This window comes from Trachypithecus francoisi, unplaced genomic scaffold, assembly GCF_009764315.1.
Source record: "Trachypithecus francoisi isolate TF-2019V2 unplaced genomic scaffold, Tfra_2.0 Lachesis_group0, whole genome shotgun sequence".
Lineage (NCBI taxonomy): Eukaryota > Metazoa > Chordata > Mammalia > Primates > Cercopithecidae > Trachypithecus > Trachypithecus francoisi.
Window position 1 is genome coordinate 80,089,483 of NW_022681453.1, and position 20,320 is coordinate 80,109,802.

Sequence of the window (20,320 nt, forward strand, 5' to 3'; positions counted from 1 at the left end):
TGTGATTGTGGTTATGATTTCACACGTGTGTGTTAAAATTTGTCAAACTGTGCACTTTAAACATGTGCAGTTTATTATGCATAAATTATTCCTTTATAACACTGTCATTTAAGAAAGAGAAATGTACTAGAACTCATATGTCCAACTACTGAAATTATTTTCAGGGCCAGTTTACAAACTGGGCACTAAAATTAGTCTCAATAGTTTTAGTCGCACCTTTAACTTTATTTATTTATTTATTTTAGCGTCAAAGTCTTACTACCTTGGGCAGGCTGGTTTTGAGCCCCCGGCCTCAAGTGATCCTCTTGCCTTGGCCTCCCAAAGTTCTGGGATTACAGGCATGAGTCGCCATACCCAGCCTACCTCCAACATTTTTGTAAACCAAAGATTATATTATGTAATTTAATGATATCTTTAAATCAAAATTGATTTCAAATAACTTAGCCATTTTCAAAGATTAAATGTGTCTTCAAGAGGTAACTATTTGTTCCCATGAAGAAACACTCGCAAATGGCTCTTATGGGAATTAACTACTTAGAAGGGAGCCTGATGGATTTAATAAGAATGGCCTAGATTTATTTTATAATTGTGCCTTGGTGGAAGGGCACAAAGGTTGGTCAGTTGGAGCGAAGGATCCTGGGGTCACTTCACCATCTACCTTTTTCCCTCCCCACAGAGAGGAAATGCCTGACATTTAAAGGACTAGTCCAGTTCCAGAGCAGAACATGTCCTGCTGTATACATAATTTTTTCACATGTATATGTTTTATGTTAATTTAAAGCCTTTATGTTAAAGCATGATTGTTTTTTCCCCTGCAGTTTCTTGTGAAGCTGTAGCCAAGACTCCACTCTGGGCTCCATCTTTGTGCCATAACTCCGTCACTCCATGGCTGCATTGGAGGAAGACGAGTAATTATTCTAGCAGCATGACTTTCTGACTAACAAATTAGCCCGATATTTATTAGTAATAACTACTTTTTTCTTACAGTGGATAATGAAAACCTGCAGGGGGGCTTCATGTTGTGTTTCCTGGATGATGGATGTGGCATGAGCCCTGGTAAGTTAATTATCTAGATACCTAACTGGCTGTTAAAGGAAACAGTCTGAAAACCTACAAAATAAATAAAAATAAATTGAGCTATCTATGCAAAAACAGGTATGGAGCTATTAAGGGAAATAAGCCCCAGACTTTTTGTTGAACTTTTTAAGTATCCCAGCTGGCAGAGTAAATCTGTTGTAATCATCTAAACCAAGACAAAAAGTAAATGTATGTAAATATTGTCAGAAAAATGAAAGGCAAATGTTACTGATTGTAGGAAATAAGCATCTGGGAATGAATGCAAAACAAATAGTCACTGAATGGACTGGAGATTGTTTTTAGCTCACCCTTTAGGTATTGCTTGGGAGAGCCCCAGGCCATTTCCTGTGCCTTTAGGCTATTTTTAATTTTGCTTACCCTTGAGGTAGAGGTTACCTCTCCTTGCTTTTAGCCTTGTTTTTTCCTCCACATTTTGGAAAATTTAGTTGCTTCAAATGAATGTTCCCATCATAAGGAATACATCTACAATATATTTCATGACTTATCTTTGTGTGTTCAAGGTTAGCACAAAGCTAGCACATTATGGGCACACAGTGTCTGTGTGCTGTGAAATTGAAATGTGATTCCATCTGAGGGCGTTGGGCTGTTTTAGATATTGTTTTCCTGAAATCTTTAAACATGGTGTGTTCCACAAACTAGGGTTTTTGACCACTAGATTTTAAAAATGGTGAGAGAGTTCAAGTAATATGGAACTGCCGTGGTCTGTTCCACAACCGAGGAAAGGATGCGTCAATATGCTTAGATACTGATTTTCTGTTAGAAGCTGAGAATATGAGACATGGCAAATATGTGATTTCGGCTCTGAAGTTTCCCCTTGGTCTGAATAGTTGAGTATGTATTAGCAAGTTTAGAAAGACTATTTCACCCAGTTTTGTTTTGACTTCAGATAATTTTGATTTTTCCGGGTCATTTTGATTAAAAGTATTCTTGGTCTTTTAGTGTTCAACTAAAGGAGAAGGAAGAGTTTGTAACAACAACAACAACAACATCAACAACAACAAAAACCCATGCTGAAAAAAGTGATTTTTCACTTCTAGCCTGAATGTTAAGTTCTTGCTTTTGAATTCCTAAAATAAATGGCAGAATATATGTGATATATTCTAAGGGAATTCCTTATGAAAAGAAGCAACTCTTTTTATATGGGTCATGAAAAAAATGTTAGAAACACAGACAAATGATGAATATTCAGACCTTCAGAAGGAACTCACACTTTAGTTACATAGTAGCGTCAAGTAGTAATAAAGGAGAAGGAAGATGACTAAAAGTAGAATCTATCCCTTGTTCAAAGGGAGCTACATCAATCTGGACCCGTAGAAAATGACTACAGTACTTTCTGGGTTTTGTTTTTTTTTTTTGAGATGGAGTCTCGCTCTGTGGCCCAGGCTGAAGCACAGTGGTGTGATCTCTGCTCAGTGCAAGCTCCGCCACCTCCCGGGTTAACGCCATTCTCCTGCCTCAGCCTCCCTAGAAGCTGGGACTACAGGCGCCCGCCACCACGCCCAGCTACTTTTTTTGTATTTTCAGTAGAGACGGGGTTTCACTGTGTTTGCCAGGATGGTCTCGATCTCCTGACCTCGTGATCCACCCGCCTCGGCCTCCCAAAGTTCTGGGATTACAGGTGTGAGCCACCGCGCCCGGCCTCTGAGTTTTTAAAAAATTCTCTAGTCTTGCCCCTCTACAGTCCATTCCCCACACAGCATCCTGAGTGATTTTCTTTCTTTTAATGTACATTTTATCATATTATTTTCCTGTTGAAAACCCTCAGTGGTTTTCTATTACTTAATACAATTTGTACTCTCAGCATCTCTTCCAAGGGCCTTACATTATTTGGCTCTATGCATCTCTTTGGCCTTTTCTTGTTCTTCTCACTTCCTCGCTTAGAACATTCCACCCGCACATGGCTGGCCCCTCATCATTTGAATCCATCTCATGTTAACCATCTGGCAGTGGGCTTCCCTGATCATTTTGTTTGCAGGCCACATTCCTGTTAATTCTCTATCTCTTTACCCTGATTTTGTTTTCTTCACTTAATACTCTCAGTCAGAAATGATCTTGTTTATTAGTTTACTTTCAGTCTGTTTCTCCTACCACAACATAATGTTGTCCAAGGCAGGAGCCATGCCTGGCCTGTTCAGTGGTTTATTCCCATGCTCAGAACCTGTTAACCATGCATGTGAGTTCATGTAGTGTGTAATGAACACGTGGGATTTGGTTCAGAGCTATACTATGTCTGTATCAAGACTTACAACTTTGGGTTATAATCGTAGCTGTACCGTCTATCAACTCTGTGGCCTTGGGCAGGTTTTTTAAACTCCTTAGACTTACATTTGCTCATCTGTGACGTGCAGGTCATAATAATAATAATACCTTTCTTGTTTTGTTATAAATTTAAATAAACTGTGCATGTAAGTTTACAACGTAGTACCTAGCACATACTAAACAATCAGTAAGAACTAGCTAATATTGTCATTATGGATATCCTCACCTAATGCCTAACCCCTCATAGGAACACATCATAGAAGGTCCAGTTAGTTTCAGAGAAGCAGAGTGTTTGGTGGCTTCTACACACCTCATACCATGTGCCTCTGAACTATAGCATATCTGTACCCAGACTGACACAGGGTCCTCAGGACAATTCTTCAGCATGTATTCAGGTAGGCCAACAAGAAGAACATTCTTGGTCCTGGAGGTTGCTATTTATATATTCTGAAGTCCAAAGGATTACTGTGTAGAATTCCAGAACACGTGGAGAGGTCAGGAGAATGACTTTGAACGTCTGAAATGATTAGCCTTCTTTCCCAGGTGGTATCAGAGCAGAGGCCATCCTGCCCCTCTTAGTCTCACATGGGCCTGGTTAAGGGTTAAATTTGTGGGGAAATTACTAGTGGTACAAATAATTACAACACTTATAATTTGGTAACACCCACCAAGTGCCAAGTTTTGTGTTCAGGATTTCACAAATACATCATCTCATTTAATTTGTTTCATTTATCTTCATCAGCAACACTGTGATGTAAGTATTTAAGTAGTTCCCTCTTCCAGAACATGGAAATTAAGGCTCAGACTTTTAAACTCTAGCTAAGGCCTCGTGGTTAGGTCTGTTTCATCTCTTTCAGTATACAGTTGTTTCTCGGTATCTGTAGGATATTGATTCCAGGACCTTTCTAGGATACCAAAAGCTGTGGAAAGAAAATGGCATGGTATTTCCATATAACCTATATACATCCTCCTGTATACTTTAAATCTTCTCCAGGTTCCTTATAATACCCAGTGCAGTGTAAATGCTATTAAATAATTGTAAAACTTTATTGTTTAGAGAATAATGACCAAAAAAAAAAAAAAGTCTGTACATGGTCAGTCCAGATACAACTTATTTTTTTCTGAATATTTTCAGTCCGAGATTAGTTGAGTCTGTGAATGTGGAGCCCACGGTACCTTGGGCTGACTGTAATACCGTTAGGACCCTTGTCAGAGACTATGGATCCTGATGAAAATCCTTGTCTCTGGAGCTAGGGATTTGCCCTGTTGTTCTGAGGAATGTGAGATCCTGACAACTGGGCCTCAGGCCAGGGTCAAAGAGTCTTCCTAACCATCTTAAAAGTCACTGTCAATTACAGAGGAAGCTTCAGACATCATTTACTTTGGACGATCCAAAAAACGGCTGTCAACCTTGAAGTTCATAGGGCAATACGGCAATGGTCTTAAAAGGTGAGAATCTTTTTTTCCCTTAAGACATATATTATTGATACTGGGAACACTGTTTATAAAGCAGTTTACACAGAATGATGCAGGCGTGTAAAGCTTTAAAAAGAATATAAACTTGAGGCAGGGGACCTACTTTGTGTTATAATCTCCATATACAAAACTGGCTTTTTTTTTTTGAGGCAGGTTCTCACTCTGTCACCCAGGCTGGAGTGCAGTGGCATGATCTCGGCTCACTGCAACTTCCACCTCCCTGGTTCAAGCAATTCTCCTGCCTCAGCCTACTGAGCAGCTGGGACTACAGGTGTGAGCCACCATGCCCAGCTTATTTTTGTATTTTTGTAGAGACAGGGTTTCACCATGTTGGCCAGGCTGGTCTCGAACTCCTGACCTCAAGTAATCAGCCCGTCTCAGCCTCCCAAAATGCTGGGATTACGTGAGTCACCATGCCCAGCCCGTAACTGACTTTTATCTTTACAGCATTTTACGTTAATTCTCCCAGATAATAAGATAAATCCTCTTTCAGAGATCCCTGAAGCAGTACCCCTGGACTTTAGGGCTTTGTTGCATCTCTGTGTTCTGTTGTTTCTCAAAGCATATTTTAACCTAGGTGCTGTGTCTGCAGCTCATTTTTTTAGTGTGCTGCATTGAAAGGTGAGGACATGAGGCTCACTGGTACGACTCCTGCCTGAGACAGATGATTGTTCTTTGGAGCCCTGAATGGACCCTTTCCCCAGCAGCCAAATTGCAAGCAAAAGTGTGGAGCTGGCTTAGTTCAAATTCTTCTGCTTTACTTTGAAAAAAAAAAAAAATTGTACCCTCTTGATGACGGGTCAACAGAACAGTGTTGGAAAGAACATCCTATTACAGTACACAGTGGTAACAGCCTGCCTGTTTCCTTTTTAGTATATGAGATGTAAAACGTGATGTTCTTCATTTTTAATATAGTGGGTCCATGAGAATTGGAAAAGACTTTATTCTTTTTACGAAGAAGGAAGAAACGATGACCTGTGTGTTTTTTTCTCAGACGTTCTGTGAAGAAGAAAGTCTTAGTGAGGTAAGAGTTGAGGTTTTCCTTCTGTTCCCATAGCAATGATGTTGCTTTCATTTACTCTCAGGAGGTGAAGTCTTGTGGTGGGTTGTTTCTGATATGATTTAGAAACTTAGGAATATGTTTGGGAAATGGAGAGAAGGTATCAAGATATTCTGAGGACATCAAAGGCCTGTCCTCTTGACCCTTTCCTGAGAACTTCATTTTCACTATCCATGTGCTCAAATCTCCCAAAAGAAGAGGCTCCCTTAGACATGATGAGCTTTTTAGAAGAAACCTGAAAAATCTTTCCACCGTATATGCCATAAATGGATTATGATTTTAAAAATAAATAAAATATTGGAGTCAAAGACTTGGAATACAAAATGTAAAGAAATTGAAGGCAAAATAGACTTAAAACTGTAACTCTGGTGACCATAATTTCAACTCCATTTGTTGATCCAGAGGCCTTTGCTGCCTCTGGATCATTTGCTGAACTAGTGCCTGAGTTTTATTAGTATGACTATCAGTTATAATTCAATACAACAAATACATGTTGAGGAACTACTCTCTGCCTAGTACTGGATAGACTCTATGAAAGTAGAAAAGAAGCAGAAGATCATATGGCCATCTAAGAGTCTTCAGCTTTATCACAAAATAAGGTAGACACGTATGAATTGGATTAAAAAGTGAGGGAATTTAAAAAGAATGCTCCTCAATGAGTCTGTGTGGCTACTGTTACCAGATTATCAAAAGCAATGATATGGATGGAGAGATTAGAGGGCCTCGAGTGGCCAATGAGGGTTTTATGGAGAGAGGACGACTTGCAAGTGGACAAGCTGGTACTGGACAGTAATGGCCTCAACAAGTCTCAGACCTGGAGATGCATATGGAGTTGGGATGGACGGTGTAGGACTATGAGACTGCCAGTGGGTGGGGCTGGGTGACAGGAGCAGTCTGCAGGTAAAAAGGAGTAAGCCGTGTGAACCTGACATGAGAAAAAGTGATGCTTTAAGCATTTATGTTGCATGTTATGTGTGTAAAGGGCATGGAAAATTGGGCTAACCTTTACTTATAGCTTTCTTAAAATGGGCCATTCCCTTTTTTAAAAAAAAAACTAACAACAGCAACTACTTCCCATTTCTACTGCCACAGAGACAACCTCTTGCAACAATATTAACAAGTTCTAGCTAGGCATGGTGGAGTGCATCTGTAGTCCCCGCTACTTGGGAGGCTGAACAGGGAGGATCACTTGAGCTCAGTAGTTTGAGCCCAGCCTGAGCAACATAGTGAGATCCTGTCTCAAAAAAATAAAAATAAAAATAAGTGGCCTGTTCTTTTGATATTTACCTGCGTATCTCTAAATAGCATGCTTGTATTGCTACTTCCTGATTTTATCTAGGCATTATCTATTAACCTCCCACTATAAGAGAGGATTTACCTACCTTTTTTCTCTGCTTCTATCATATAATCACCGTCTTCTCATCCGCCACCCTCAACATAGGTTTATTGTAATTTTAGTTATGACAGTATTCAGTATTTACTTTATAAGACTTTATAAACACTGTTCATCTTATACCAAGTCATCAACTATTATTTTTCTTTTTCATGTACAACTGTTTCCCCTAAGATTAATAATTGACTGCTTAGTTTTTTATGTGTATTACTATCACTGAATATTTGCTTGGTTTTCTGTGTTCACGTCACTCCGTTAACCCCAGTCTCAAAGTGCTGTCCTCTCAGTTCCATTGTCCTGATAAAGTCTGCTTGGGGCTTTCTCCTGTGCTACAGCTCATACTCCTGCTTCCATGGCAGTGTTCAGCTGCCATCCTGGGATCTGCCCTTGCCATCACCTTGGTGATTCCCTTCCCCTCTCTTCTGTGTCATCTCTGAGATCCTAGATACCATGTCTTCTTCTGTAGCTTGCTCTCTCTTCTTGGTACAGCATGTTCTCCAGTGACTTCGTGAGCAAGGGAACATAGGGGGCAAAATATCTGGAGACCTCACATGCATTAAAAGGTTTTTATTCTACCCTAACACTTAATGGTAGTTGGGCTTGATATTATTTCTAGGTTGGAATTTATTTTCCTTCAGGGTTTCAAAGGTTTTGCTTCATTATCTAATTTTTTGTGTTGTTATTGAGAAGTCTCAAGCCATTTAATTACTTAATCTTATATGTGACCCATTCTTTTTTTTGTTTTTTGTTTTTTTATGTGTTTGTTTTTTGCCTTTACTCTTTGAAGGTCAAAAGAATCTTCTTTGTCCCAGTATGCTGCTTTCAATGTTTTGCCTTTGCGTGGCCTATGCACATCCATTGTGCTGGTCACTTGTTGGGTCTTTTTGATTTGGAAATTCATATTCTTCAATTCTGGGATAATAATTTCTTGTAATAACTGATGATTTTCTTTTATTCATATTCTCTTTTCTATCCTTTTGTAACTCTTGTTTTTTAGCTATTGTATTCTGGAAATGGTTCTCTAATTTTCTTAGCCTTTCTTTCCTGTTTTCTGAGTTTTATATTTTTGTTTTATTTTCTGGGAGATGTTCTGATATTTATTTTTGAACCCTTTTGTTACCAGAAAGGGGTCTGATCCAGACCCCGAGAGAGTTCTTGGACCTTGTGCAAGAAGGAATTCAAGGCGAGTTCATGGAGTGAAGTGAAAGCAAGCTTATTAAGAAAAAAGTAAAGGAATAAGAGAATGACAACTACATAGGGAGAACAGTGGCCTGGGCTGCTCAACTGAGTATACTAATAGTTACTTCTTGATTATATGTGCTAAACAAGGGGTTAATTACTCATGAGTTTTCCAGGAATGGGGTGGGCAATTCCAGGAACTGAGGTTTCCTCCCATTTGTAGACCATAAAGGGCAACTTCCTGACCTTCCCATGGCTCTTGTAAACTGTCATGGCACCGGTGGGAATGCCTGTTAGCGTGCTGATACATTATAATTAGCATATAATGAGCAGTGAGGATGACCAGTGGTCACCATCTTGGTTTTGGTGGGATTTGACCAGCTTCTGAGTGAATCTGGGTCAGCAGGGTCTTTGTGACCTGTATCTTGTGCCCACCTCCTATCCTATCCTGTGACTTAAGAATGCCTAAAATGGAAATGCAGCCCGGTAGGACTCAGCCTTATTTGACCCAGCCCCTGTTCACGATGGAGTCACTCTGATTCAAATGCCTCTGATACTTTCACTGAATTTTTTTCTGTAATCATATTCTTAATTTCCAAGAACTCTTTCTTATTCGCTGAATGTTTCTTTTTCAAGGATATCTCATTCTTGTTTCATGGATACAGTATTCTCTCTTACAACTCTGAAGATATTAACAGTAATTGATTTTTGCCCTGTTGAAATTTTCATCTTCTTTTTATGGTTTCTGTTTTCACTGAGTTGCTTTGTTTTTAATTGTTTGTTCTCTATTATCATATTAGAGGCTTTTCTTAGATGGCCATTACTCCTGAATACTTTAAAGATTAGTCAATAAAATGCTGAGTGGGAGCTCTGAGAACGTGAGTGGGGCCTGGCTGCTGTGACTGTCACAATCATGTGATCTAACTGAGCTTTTTTTATTGGGGAATCCTTAATGTAACTGTCTTTGCGTCTTTCCTTCTGGGTTGGTCAGATTTTTCGAGAAAGACTCCTAGTCTTCTGCCTCCAGGCCTACCTGTCAGCTTCTGGGAGACAAATGGGAGATGAGATCTGAGGTTCTCAGCATCTGCGAAGTGTACTTTCATTCAGTCTATCTAATCTCAGTAAGGTGCCCCCAACAACAGTGCCTGGTATGTCTTCCAGTCTAGAAATCCATTGTTCTACTCTTTCCAGAGAATATCCAGACCCTGGGGGCTGAGGAGGAACCAGATGGGGATGTAGATGCTACTTCTAGTTCTCCTCTCCCCCTACCCCAACTCTAGAGTTAACTCCTGCCATCAGTCCCTGAGCATTTCACCGTAGGAATTCTGAACTGCAAATCAGGCTGGCTCTTCTTTCTGGCTTGGGTTTTAGATTGCTTTTCTTGCGTGTGCTGTCATCTGCTTTTCAACTTTTAAAATGCTGATTCTGTTGTTCCCTCTGCCATTCTACCCTTCAAGAGGGAGTTGAAGTACACTCCATCTGTTCCCATCTTCCACAATGGAGTATTTTAAAATACAATCCTGTCTATACACATTTGTTATGTGTCTCTTATACAACTAGATTATAGGAGGAAAATGAACTTTTAACTCAAGTGTTTTGTAATTTGTCTAGATGAAGAGTGGAATGAAATAGATAAGACAAAAGAATAATGTTTTTTGTGTATTTTATAATAAATTGATGGTTTTTTTTTTAATAGGTTGTAGTTCCAATGCCCTCATGGTTAATAAGAACCAGAGAATCTGTCACAGATGATCCCCAGAAATTCGCAATGGAATTATCTATAATTTACAAATACTCACCATTTAAAACTGAAGCAGAATTGATGCAGCAGTTTGATGTGATCTATGGAAAATGTGGTAAGATCATGAAAACTCTGACAATTTGAGGGAAGTATTTGTTTTCAGTGTCTTATGAAAGACACTGTACATATGTTTTCTTTTTTTTTCGCTCTTATAATCTCATGTGGATTCACAGTGGGGACAGTCATTTATTTTATCCATGTGAGCTTTGTCTTAAGAGCATCCAAACATAAATTATTGTAAATCCCTGACCCTGGGAGAAGGATGTGTACTTGCATGAGCTTGGTGAAACTGGGTGAGAAGAGGATGATACAGGCTTCACCACAGGGACTCCACAGTCGCTGCACTAGATAGCAAAGTTAGGAGACACTTATTGCATCATTTGAGATAGGGTGGTAACAGGTATGTAAGAGAGTTAGCAACTTGTGAAGTAATGAATTCATGTCTCTGTGGCAAAGTTAGCAAAAGCATTGCAGATATTCTTCTCCAGATTAACAGATCTTTTCCCTCATTCTTTCCACTTCCACCGACTTTCTGTAACATGTCGAATGCACTGTGTCTACTGACACAGTTGATCCAGGATTTAGACACAGACATTTAGGCTTGAAAGCCCACGTTCTTAGCTACTATGCTATTCTCCCTTGTGTTTAAAACTACCAAAAAGTATAATTAGTTGTCCTCTTAATTTCTCTGATGATCCTGTTTGACTTTGTATCATAATCAACTGGAAATAATTTGGACTTTTTTGTTAACCGTGCCTTGGAGCAGGGGTCAGCAAATTATGGTCTTGGGTCAAATGTGGCCCCCACCTGTTCTTGTAAATCAAGTTTTATTGGAACGCAACCACACTCATTCATTTATGTGTTATCCGTTGCTGTTTTCATGCTTCAGTGGCAGAGCTGCATTGTGAATAGTTGCAACAGAGACCGTATGGCCTGCAAAGCCTGAAATATTTACTGTCTGGCCCTTTGCGGAAAAAATTTACTAACACCTGCTATAGTGTATGAAAACAATACTTCTTATTTGTACAATATTTAAAAACCCTTCTTTGTTTTTATATGTGTTAAATTTAGTACTACCAATGAGAGCTTTACCTATAACACAAGCTTGGCTCAGGCTCTTAACAAATTTCATAATGCAAATTATGAAAAAAGTGCCAAAGTTTAAAAATCCACATTGAAAGACTTGTAATGAATTGAATAGTAATAAGAGGCACCATACTGTAGAAACTCAGCACTCTTTGGCAGGGAGTGAAACTTGCTATAAGACATATCTTGGTTTAGCCAAAGACTTAGCCAAACATACTATTTCCTGAAGTACAAAAGAAAATTTTATAACAGATTCAGTTCCATAGATGAGATGATAGCACAATGACTAGCACTTAGTGTATTTAAAATACTGACAAGTCAAACATCTATTTTTTCTACCAGGTACTTTGCTGGTTATTTATAACTTGAAGCTTCTGCTTAATGGAGAACCAGAGTTGGATGTTAAAACTGACAAAGAGGATATACTGATGGCTGGAGCTCTGGAGGAGTATGTGTGCGTTTGACAGAATGTTTTTCAACAATGGTGGTGAGCTAGAGTTAGCAGCCCTGCGTCCTGGCTCCAGGTCTGAGGTCGCTGGGCTTTAGCACTGGGACAGTTCATCTTATCCTAGTTACTTATAAAGTTGGGCTAAACCAGTGGTTTCCAAACTTCAAGCCTCAGAGTGACCTGGGATGTTTCTTGAGAAGTACAGGATCTGGGGCCTCATTTTGACCTACTAAGTCAGAATGTCCAGATATCAAGCCTAGGAATCAGTCTTTTTCAAATGTTCCCCAGATGATTCAGAGGTGCCAGCATGTTTAGGGACCACTGGAATATAAGACTTCTAAAGCGTTCTAATACCTTGACTCCTAATTTATAGATATTAAAACTGAAAAAAACCTGCAGAGTTTATTACTCATTAGATCATTAAAAATGGACAGACATCAGGAGAGTGTGAAGCAAAAAGGAATATGACCAAATGGCAATTTTATTGTTATTTTCTGCATGAAAAAGTGTGGAGAAAGAATGAAATAGTGACAAAAGCTAGATTTCTCTAAAATAACATTTTTACTTAAAACTTAGCTTGAGCCTGCAGTTTTTTAGTCTCAGAACACTGCAGCTAGAAGAGATTGTAAAGGTAATTTAATCCAGGGCGATTTATTTTGTATTTCAGTGTTGTACAATAGAAATATAATGAGAGCCACAATAAGGGACAAATTTAATCTTAAATTTTCTAGTATAGCCACCTTAAGAAAAGTAAAAAGAGGGCGGGCGTGGTGGCTCAAGCCTGTAATCCCAGCACTTTGGGAGGCCGAGACGGGTGGATCACAAGGTCAGGAGATCGAGACCATCCTGGCTAACATGGTGAAACCCCGTCTCTACTTAAAAAAAATACAAAAAACTAGCCGGGCGAGGTGGCGGGCGCCTGTAGTCCCAGCTACTCGGGAGGCTGAGGCAGGAGAATGGCGTAAACCCGGGAGGCAGAGCTTGCAGTGAGCTGAGATCGGCCACTGCACTCCAGCCTGGGCAATAGAGCGAGACTCTGCCTCAAAAAGAAAAGAAAAGTAAAAAGAATAGGTTAAATTCATTTTGATAATGGTTTTATTTAATCCAATATATCTAAAATATTGTCATTTAAATTTCAGTATGAAAAATATTGATGATTTTTTTTGAGACAGAGTCTAGCTCTGTTGCTGAAAAATATTGATGATATTTTACATTCTTTTTTTTATTTTTATTTTTATTTTTATTTTTTTTTTTATTTTTTTATTTTTTTTTTTTGAGACGGAGTCTCGCTCTGTCACCCGGACTGGAGTGCAGTGGCCGGATCTCAGCTCACTGCAAGCTCCGCCTCCCGGGTTCCCGCCATTCTCCTGCCTCAGCCTCCCGAGTAGCTGGGACTACAGGCGCCGCCACCTCGCCCGGCTAGTTTTTTGTATTTTATTTTTAGTAGAGACGGGGTTTCACAGTGTTAGCCAGGATGGTCTCGATCTCCTGACTTCGTGATCCGCCCGTCTCGGCCTCCCAAAGTGCTGGGATTACAGGCTTGAGCCACCGCGCCCGGCCTTACATTCTTTTTTTTTAATACAAAGTCTTTGAATCCAGTGTATGTTTTGCAACATATAGTACATATGAATTTGGACTGATGCCCAATAGCCACAGGTGGCCAGTAGCTACCATATAGTTTTAGACTAAGGTGTTAAGACCCACGTAGACGTGTCAGGTTACAGAGAACTTCTTTTGCTTTTCCCAATGAGGTGAAATTTAGAAATTTCCACAGTTAGCAAATAACTATTTGATAACACACTTTTAGGCGATCTTCTCTCCTTATTTCTGATGTATGTTTTTTCTCATATTCTAACATGTGCAATTCCTAATCTACACAGAAATGGAGGGCTTTTTTTTTTTTTTTCTTTTGGAAAAAAATATTCAGCCTAATGGCTGTTCCACAAATGCTGGGAACCCCTGTGCCAGCATTAATATACCAGTGTCAGAAAGGAGTCCCAGAATTATCAACATCTCCATTACTGTCTTCCCTTTTCCTGCTGCCTCTGCCCTTCTAGTTGCCAGCTGGTTCCAAAACCGATATTTCATGCTATTTAAAAGCATTTTGAAACAGTTATCTGTCAGAGTGCCTTGGCATTTCTACACTGGCATTAGAAAACAATACATTATTAGAGGGATAATTTGACAGCTACATCTTTGGAAAGATGTTCTTGCTGTTTCCAGATTGTGTAATGAAGCCAGAGCTTCTCTAGCCATTTAGGCAGTTAATTATAAAATAAAGAAAATGAATGAGACCTAAAACATGTACACTTTCACTTTGGCACATAGATCACACTGGATTTTCTAATTTGTTTTTCAGCAAAATTTTGTTTTAGTTTAATCACAAGAAAAGCCTTTAAAGACAGGGCTGGGATTTATAAGGAAGAATCAGTGTAAAGAGGATTCATAATTTCTGAACCAAGGATGCTGTACATTTCATGGCCTCTGACACGAGTACTGTGATGATAACAAGAAGGGATAGCATCACCATTCCCCACCTCCTCAGGGGTAGCAGTGCCTCTGTAGTTTTCTTCTGTAAAAGATTTGCCCTTAATTCCACTTCATTATTGATTTTGACCTACTGTTTCCTCCCCATCACTCCCAAGCTTCCTTTAAACTTAGAACATACATTTTTTCTCTCTTTTTTATTTATTTATTTTTTAAGGTGGAGTCTCATCCTGTTGCCCAGGCTGGAGTGCAGTGGTGCTATCTTGGCTCACTGCAACCTCCGCCTCGTGGGTTTAAGCAATTCTCATCCCTCAGCCTCCCAAGTAGCTGGGATTATAGGCATGCACCACCCTGCCTGGCTAATTTTTTTGTATTTTTAGTAGAGACAGGGTTTCACCTTGTTGGCCAGGCTGGTCTTGAACTTCTGACTTCAGGTGATCTACCCGCCTTGGCCTCCCAAAGTGCTGAGTTTGCAGGCATAAGCCGCCACACCTGGCCAACATACATGTATTTTTAACTTGTTAAAAAATGGTACATAGTTTGCCACACAAGGTTATGGACAATGGTGTGGTCCCGTGGGTTTTAACATTAACACCCAATTACTCTTCAGTAAGAGACTAGAAAAGACATTAATTCTTAGTCCTAAAGGATTAGTTCTGGTCCAAGGTGGGTCTTTTTTTTGAGTCCTCTTTCATTTATGGCCTCTGATATTTGAACCTCTAATCCGGTGCAATTTATATGACACATTTTTTACCATTTCTTTTCCTGGTGATTATCGTATTCCCTTATCTCTGCTGGGTAGGATTCTACAGCTGTCCAAAACAATTTTCAAATCTTGAAACTATGTAATTTCCAGGTTTGGTCTTAGATAGAGAGTGCTGCTGATTCTGAAAATAATTTAATTTTCTGTATAGGAATATGAAAATTCAAACTTTCAAGCTTTATTGGCCTCAGGGAAGAGGTGTTTTGGCATTTTCATATAGTTCTTGTGAATATTTGACATCATGGTTTTTTGTTTGTTTGTTTGTTTTTGTTTTTTTTTTTGAGACAGAGTTTCACTCTTGTTGCTGAGGCTGGAGTGCAGTGGTGGTATTTCAGCTCACTGCAACTTCTGCCTCCTGAGTTCAAGTGATTCTCCCACCTCAGCCTCCCAAGTAGCTGGGATTACAGGCATGTGCCACCACTCCAGGCTGATTTTTTGGAATTTTTGGTAGAAATGGGGTTTCATCATGTTGCTCAGGCTGGTCTCGAACTCCTAACCTCAGGTAATCCGCCCACCTTGGCCTCCCAAAGTGCTGGGATTACAGGTGTGTGTCACTGTGCCCAACTTTGACATTAATTTTACATAGGATTCAAAACCTTTTATCATTCTGCTTTGGGCTGAGGCACTAACAGCAGTAATCAGACCAGTGGCAGGGTCTCCTTTCAATATGACAGTCATGTCAAGAGAATTTCAGTAGAAGTGATGTTCAAGCACATGGTCAGTGGTGGCCTGTGGTTTGGCAGTATCAGTTTAAAGGTGACCTATTTCCACTTAAATTTAAAAAAAATTTCGAATAGATAGCAGTCATCAGAATTTTAGAATGCATGTGATACACAAGTCTGCATTTTATGTGTGAAATGTCAAATTGAATTTTGAAATTGTCAATATGATTTATGGAGAGTGCCAGGGAATCAGATATAGGTTCCAGGGTTATATGCAGAAAGTGAGTTGAATTTGCAGGGTAAAAATTATCTTAAATTTATATGTTGCCATAAACTTAGGCAGTGTTTCCTGAAAGCGAAGAAGATACAAAAAATAACTTTGTAAAAAATCAAAAGAAAATCAAGAGTTTGAAACAAAGGGTGGGGATAATGCCAGTAATACTGAACACTGAAGAAAATGAAAGTGGACTAATGACAGAAAACAAGATGTTTCTTCAGGTGTGTTTACTGATTTATGTTGTGGTAATTTTTTGGAACTCTGGACCCAAATCCCACATCTCAAACTTTTGTAGATGTTTTCTTCCATTAAGTTATATTTTTTCCTCCTTAAATAGTCCATGTGCAAAACAAAATCTTTAGTTAATTCTTTCCCTCCATCTTATTGGTGGCTTTTAGTAAGCTTCATTTACAGTCATACAGATGATTAAAGTTTAGAATCATTTTCAGAAGTCCTTTATTGAGTGGCTACAGAAGATAACAGGCTAGTGGAGGGTTTTAAAATGAGTCACTGCCCATCACGACCACCTATGTGGTTAGTATGGATTCTCATCTGCGAAATCTATAGGACTGTGATTCTACTTTGGCATTCCTTACATAGAGATCTTATTTCATTCACAGGACATAGACCTCTTTATGTGGATACCAGGATGGAATCTTAATTTGGATTTTAAAATTACATGTAAGATATGCCACTGAATTGGATCCAAGCATTACTTTTCTTTTAGACTTTTAGTTTAGGTTCAGGGTACACATGTAGGTTTGTTATGTAGGTAAATTTGTGTCACAGAGGTTTGTTTTACAGACTATTTCATCACTCAGGTATTAAGCCTAATAGCCAACAGTTACCTTTTCTGCTCCTTTCCCTCCTCCCACCCTCCACGCTCAAGACCCCAGTGTCTGTTGTTTCCTTCAGTGTGTCCATGTGTTCTCATTATTTAGCTTGCACTTGTAAGTGAGAACATGCAGTATTTAGTTTTCTGTTCCTGTGTTAGTTTGCTAAAGATAATAGCCTCCAGCTCTATCCACATTCCTGCAAAAGACATGATCTCGTTCTTTTTTATGGTGGCATAGTATTCCATGATATATGTACCACATTTTCTTTATTCAGTCTGTCATTTATGGACATTTAGGTTCCATATCTTGGCTGTTGTGATATAGTAAATAGTGCTACGGTGAGCATTTGCATGCATGTGTCTTTATGACAGAATGCTTTTATTACTCTGGGTATATACCCAGTAATGGGGTTCCTGAGTTGAATGGTAGTTCTACTTTTTAGCTCGTTGAGGAATTGCCATACTGCTTTCCACAATGGTTAAACTAGTACACTCCCACTAACAGTGTGTAAGTATTCCCTTTTCTCTGCAGCCTCTCCAGCATTTGTAATTTTTCGACATTTTAATAATAGCCATTCTGACTGATGTGAGATGGTAGGTTTTGATTTGCATTTCTCTAATGATCAGTGATATTGAGCTTTTTTTCATATGCTTGTTGACTGTATGTATGTCTGCTTTTGAAAAATGTTCGTGTCCTTTGCCGATTTTTTAATGAGTTGTTTCTTTTTCTCTTGTAAGTTTAAGTTCCTTATAGATGCTCAATATTAGACCTTTGTCAGATGCATAGTTTCCAAATACTTTCTCCCACCCTGTAGGTTGTCTGTTTACTTTGTTGATAGTTTCTTTTGCTGTGCAGAAGCTCTTTAGTTTAATTAGATCCCACTTGTCAATTTTTGCTTTTGTTGTAATGGCTTTTGGTGTTTTGTCATGAAATCTGTGCCCATTCCTATGTCCAGGATGGTATTACCTAGGTTGTTTCCCAGGGTTTTTATAGTTTTGGCTTTTACATTTAAGTCTTTAATTCATCCTGAGTTAATTTTTGTATGTAGTGTAAGGAAGGGGTCCTGCTTCAATCTTCTGCACATAGCTAGCCAGTTATCCCAGCACCATTTATTGAATAGGGAATCTTTTCGCATTGCTTCATTTTATCAGCTTTGTTGATGATCAGATGGTTGTAGGTGTGCAGCCTTATTTCTGGGCTCTCTATTCTCTTTCTTTGACCTATGTGTCTGTTTTTGTACCAGTACCATGCTGTTTTGGTTACTGTACCCCTTTAGTATAATTTGAAGTTGGGTAATGTGGTACCTCCAGCTTTGTTCTTTTTGCTTTGGATTGCTTTGGCTATTCAGGCTCTTTTGGTTCCATATGAATTTTAAGATAATTTTTTTCTAGTTCTGTGAAGAATGTCATTGGTACTTTGACAGGAATAGCATTGAATCTGTAAATTGCTTTGGGCAGTAAGGTCATTTTAATGATATTGATTCTTCCTATACAGGAGCATGCGATGTTTTTCCATTTGTTTGTGTCTTCTCTGATTTATTTGAGCAGTGTTTTGTAATTCTCCTTGTGGGAATCTTTCACCTCCCTGGTTAGGTGTATATCTAGGTATTTTATTCTTTTTGTAGCAGTTGTGAATGAGATTGCCTTCCTGATTTGACTCTCAGCTTGGCTGTTGTTAATGTATAGGAATGTTAGTGACTTTTGTACATTGATTTTGTATCTGCAACTTTGCTGAGGTTGTTTATTAGCCAAAGGAGCTTTTGGGCTGAGACTATGGGGTTTTCTAGATACAGAATCATGTCGTTTGCAAACACATGTAGTTTGGCTTCCTCTCTTCCTATCTGGATGCCTTTTCTTTCTTTCTCTTGCCTGGTTGCCAAGCAATAGTTTTCTTTACTTCCCATATACCTCACTCTCCCTTGTTGTTTGCCAAGTGGTTCAGCACCTGTTCAAGAGGCATTAATTTTGGGGGCAGAGGATGGAGTGGGAATGAAGGGAGGACCTTCAATTAGTATTACAAATATTAACTCATTGAAAAATATTTAAACTTTCATAAATAGGTAAAGTGATATAAAAGTGCGTCCTCATTCTCCACCTCAGCTCCCCCAATCTCTCTTCTACTGTAGAAATTATTTTGCTCGTTGGGATTTAAATCTATCTTCCAGATATTTATTATCTGTCACTTTATATTAGATTTAACTTACCCTTTTAAAGTTTTTGAAAAAATTTGACTTTTCAGAGTTTTAAAGATAATACAGAAAATTCCCATGTACCTTTCACCTAGATGTTCCAAATGTTGATATTTTACCAAAATCTGAAAAAAATTAGAAATTTGAAACATATCTGGTCCCAAGCATTTCAGATAAGGGATGGTCTACCTGTACATCAGTACTTCTCTGTTGATGAGCATTCAGGTTGATTTTAATTTTTCACTTTTGAGAACAATGTCAGTCTTTATACTTACATTGTTAGATACTTAGACAAGTATTTATTTACTGTTGATTCTCAGAAATAATATTACTGGGTTAAGTGGTTGTAATTTTCCCCAGTGGTGGTATTTTGAAAAACCAAAGTACAATATGATAACCAGGACATGAACACAGTCCATCAGGTTTGATAGAGATCTACCAGTGCGTCACTACAAATTATTATCCTTTATGAATTACATGCACCTCCTTCTTTCTCCATCAACTTGACTTAAAAAAACTTTTAAAAAGTATATTGGTAGATTATAGATGTACATATTTTCAGGGTACATGATACATTTGTATAATTTGTAAAGTTAAAATAGAGGTAATTGGGATATTCATCCCCTTAAATATTTCTTTTCTTTATGCTACAAACCTTTTAATTATTCTCTTCTAGCTATTTTGAAATGTACCATAGATGATTGTTAACTACAGTTACACTATTGATCTGTTGAACAGTAGGTCTTATTTCTTCTGTTTAACTGTATATTTCATCCCATTAAATCAACCTGTCTTCATCCCCACCTTATTACCTTGCCTCTGGTAACTACCAGTCTACTCTCCATCTTAATGAGATCCACTTTTTTAGCTCCAACACATGAGTGAGAACATGTTATATTAATCATTCTGTGCTTGGCTTATTTCACTTAACATAATGACCTCCAGTTCAATCCATGTTGCTACAATGACAGGATTTCATACTTTCTTATGGCTGAATAGTGTTCTGTTGTGTATATGTACAACATTTCTTTATGCATTCATCCACTATGGCACTTAGGTTGATTGCATATTTTGTGTATTGTGAATAGTGTTGCAATAAACAAGGGAATACAGATATCTCTTTGATAGGTTCAGTTTCTTTCCAGTAATGGTATTGCTGGATCATATAGTAGTTCTATTTTTAGTTTTTTGAGGAGCCTCCATACTATTCTCCAAAATGGCTGTACTGATTTACATTCCTACCAACAGCATCCGAGGGTTCCCCTTTCTTCACATCCTCACTAGTATTCGTTATTCCCTGTCTTTTT

General features: G+C 38.6%; 1 protein-coding gene across 1 annotated transcript in view; it reads left to right on the forward strand.

The window, feature by feature from the left end:
* MORC1 (MORC family CW-type zinc finger 1) overlaps positions 1-20,320 on the forward strand; it is a 177,090-nt gene that overhangs the window by 12,864 nt on the left and 143,906 nt on the right. Inside the window, 5 exon segments of the mRNA XM_033211353.1 lie at positions 988-1,056; positions 4,716-4,806; positions 5,749-5,857; positions 10,162-10,321; positions 11,695-11,800. Coding sequence (XP_033067244.1) covers positions 988-1,056; positions 4,716-4,806; positions 5,749-5,857; positions 10,162-10,321; positions 11,695-11,800 — 535 coding nt within the window.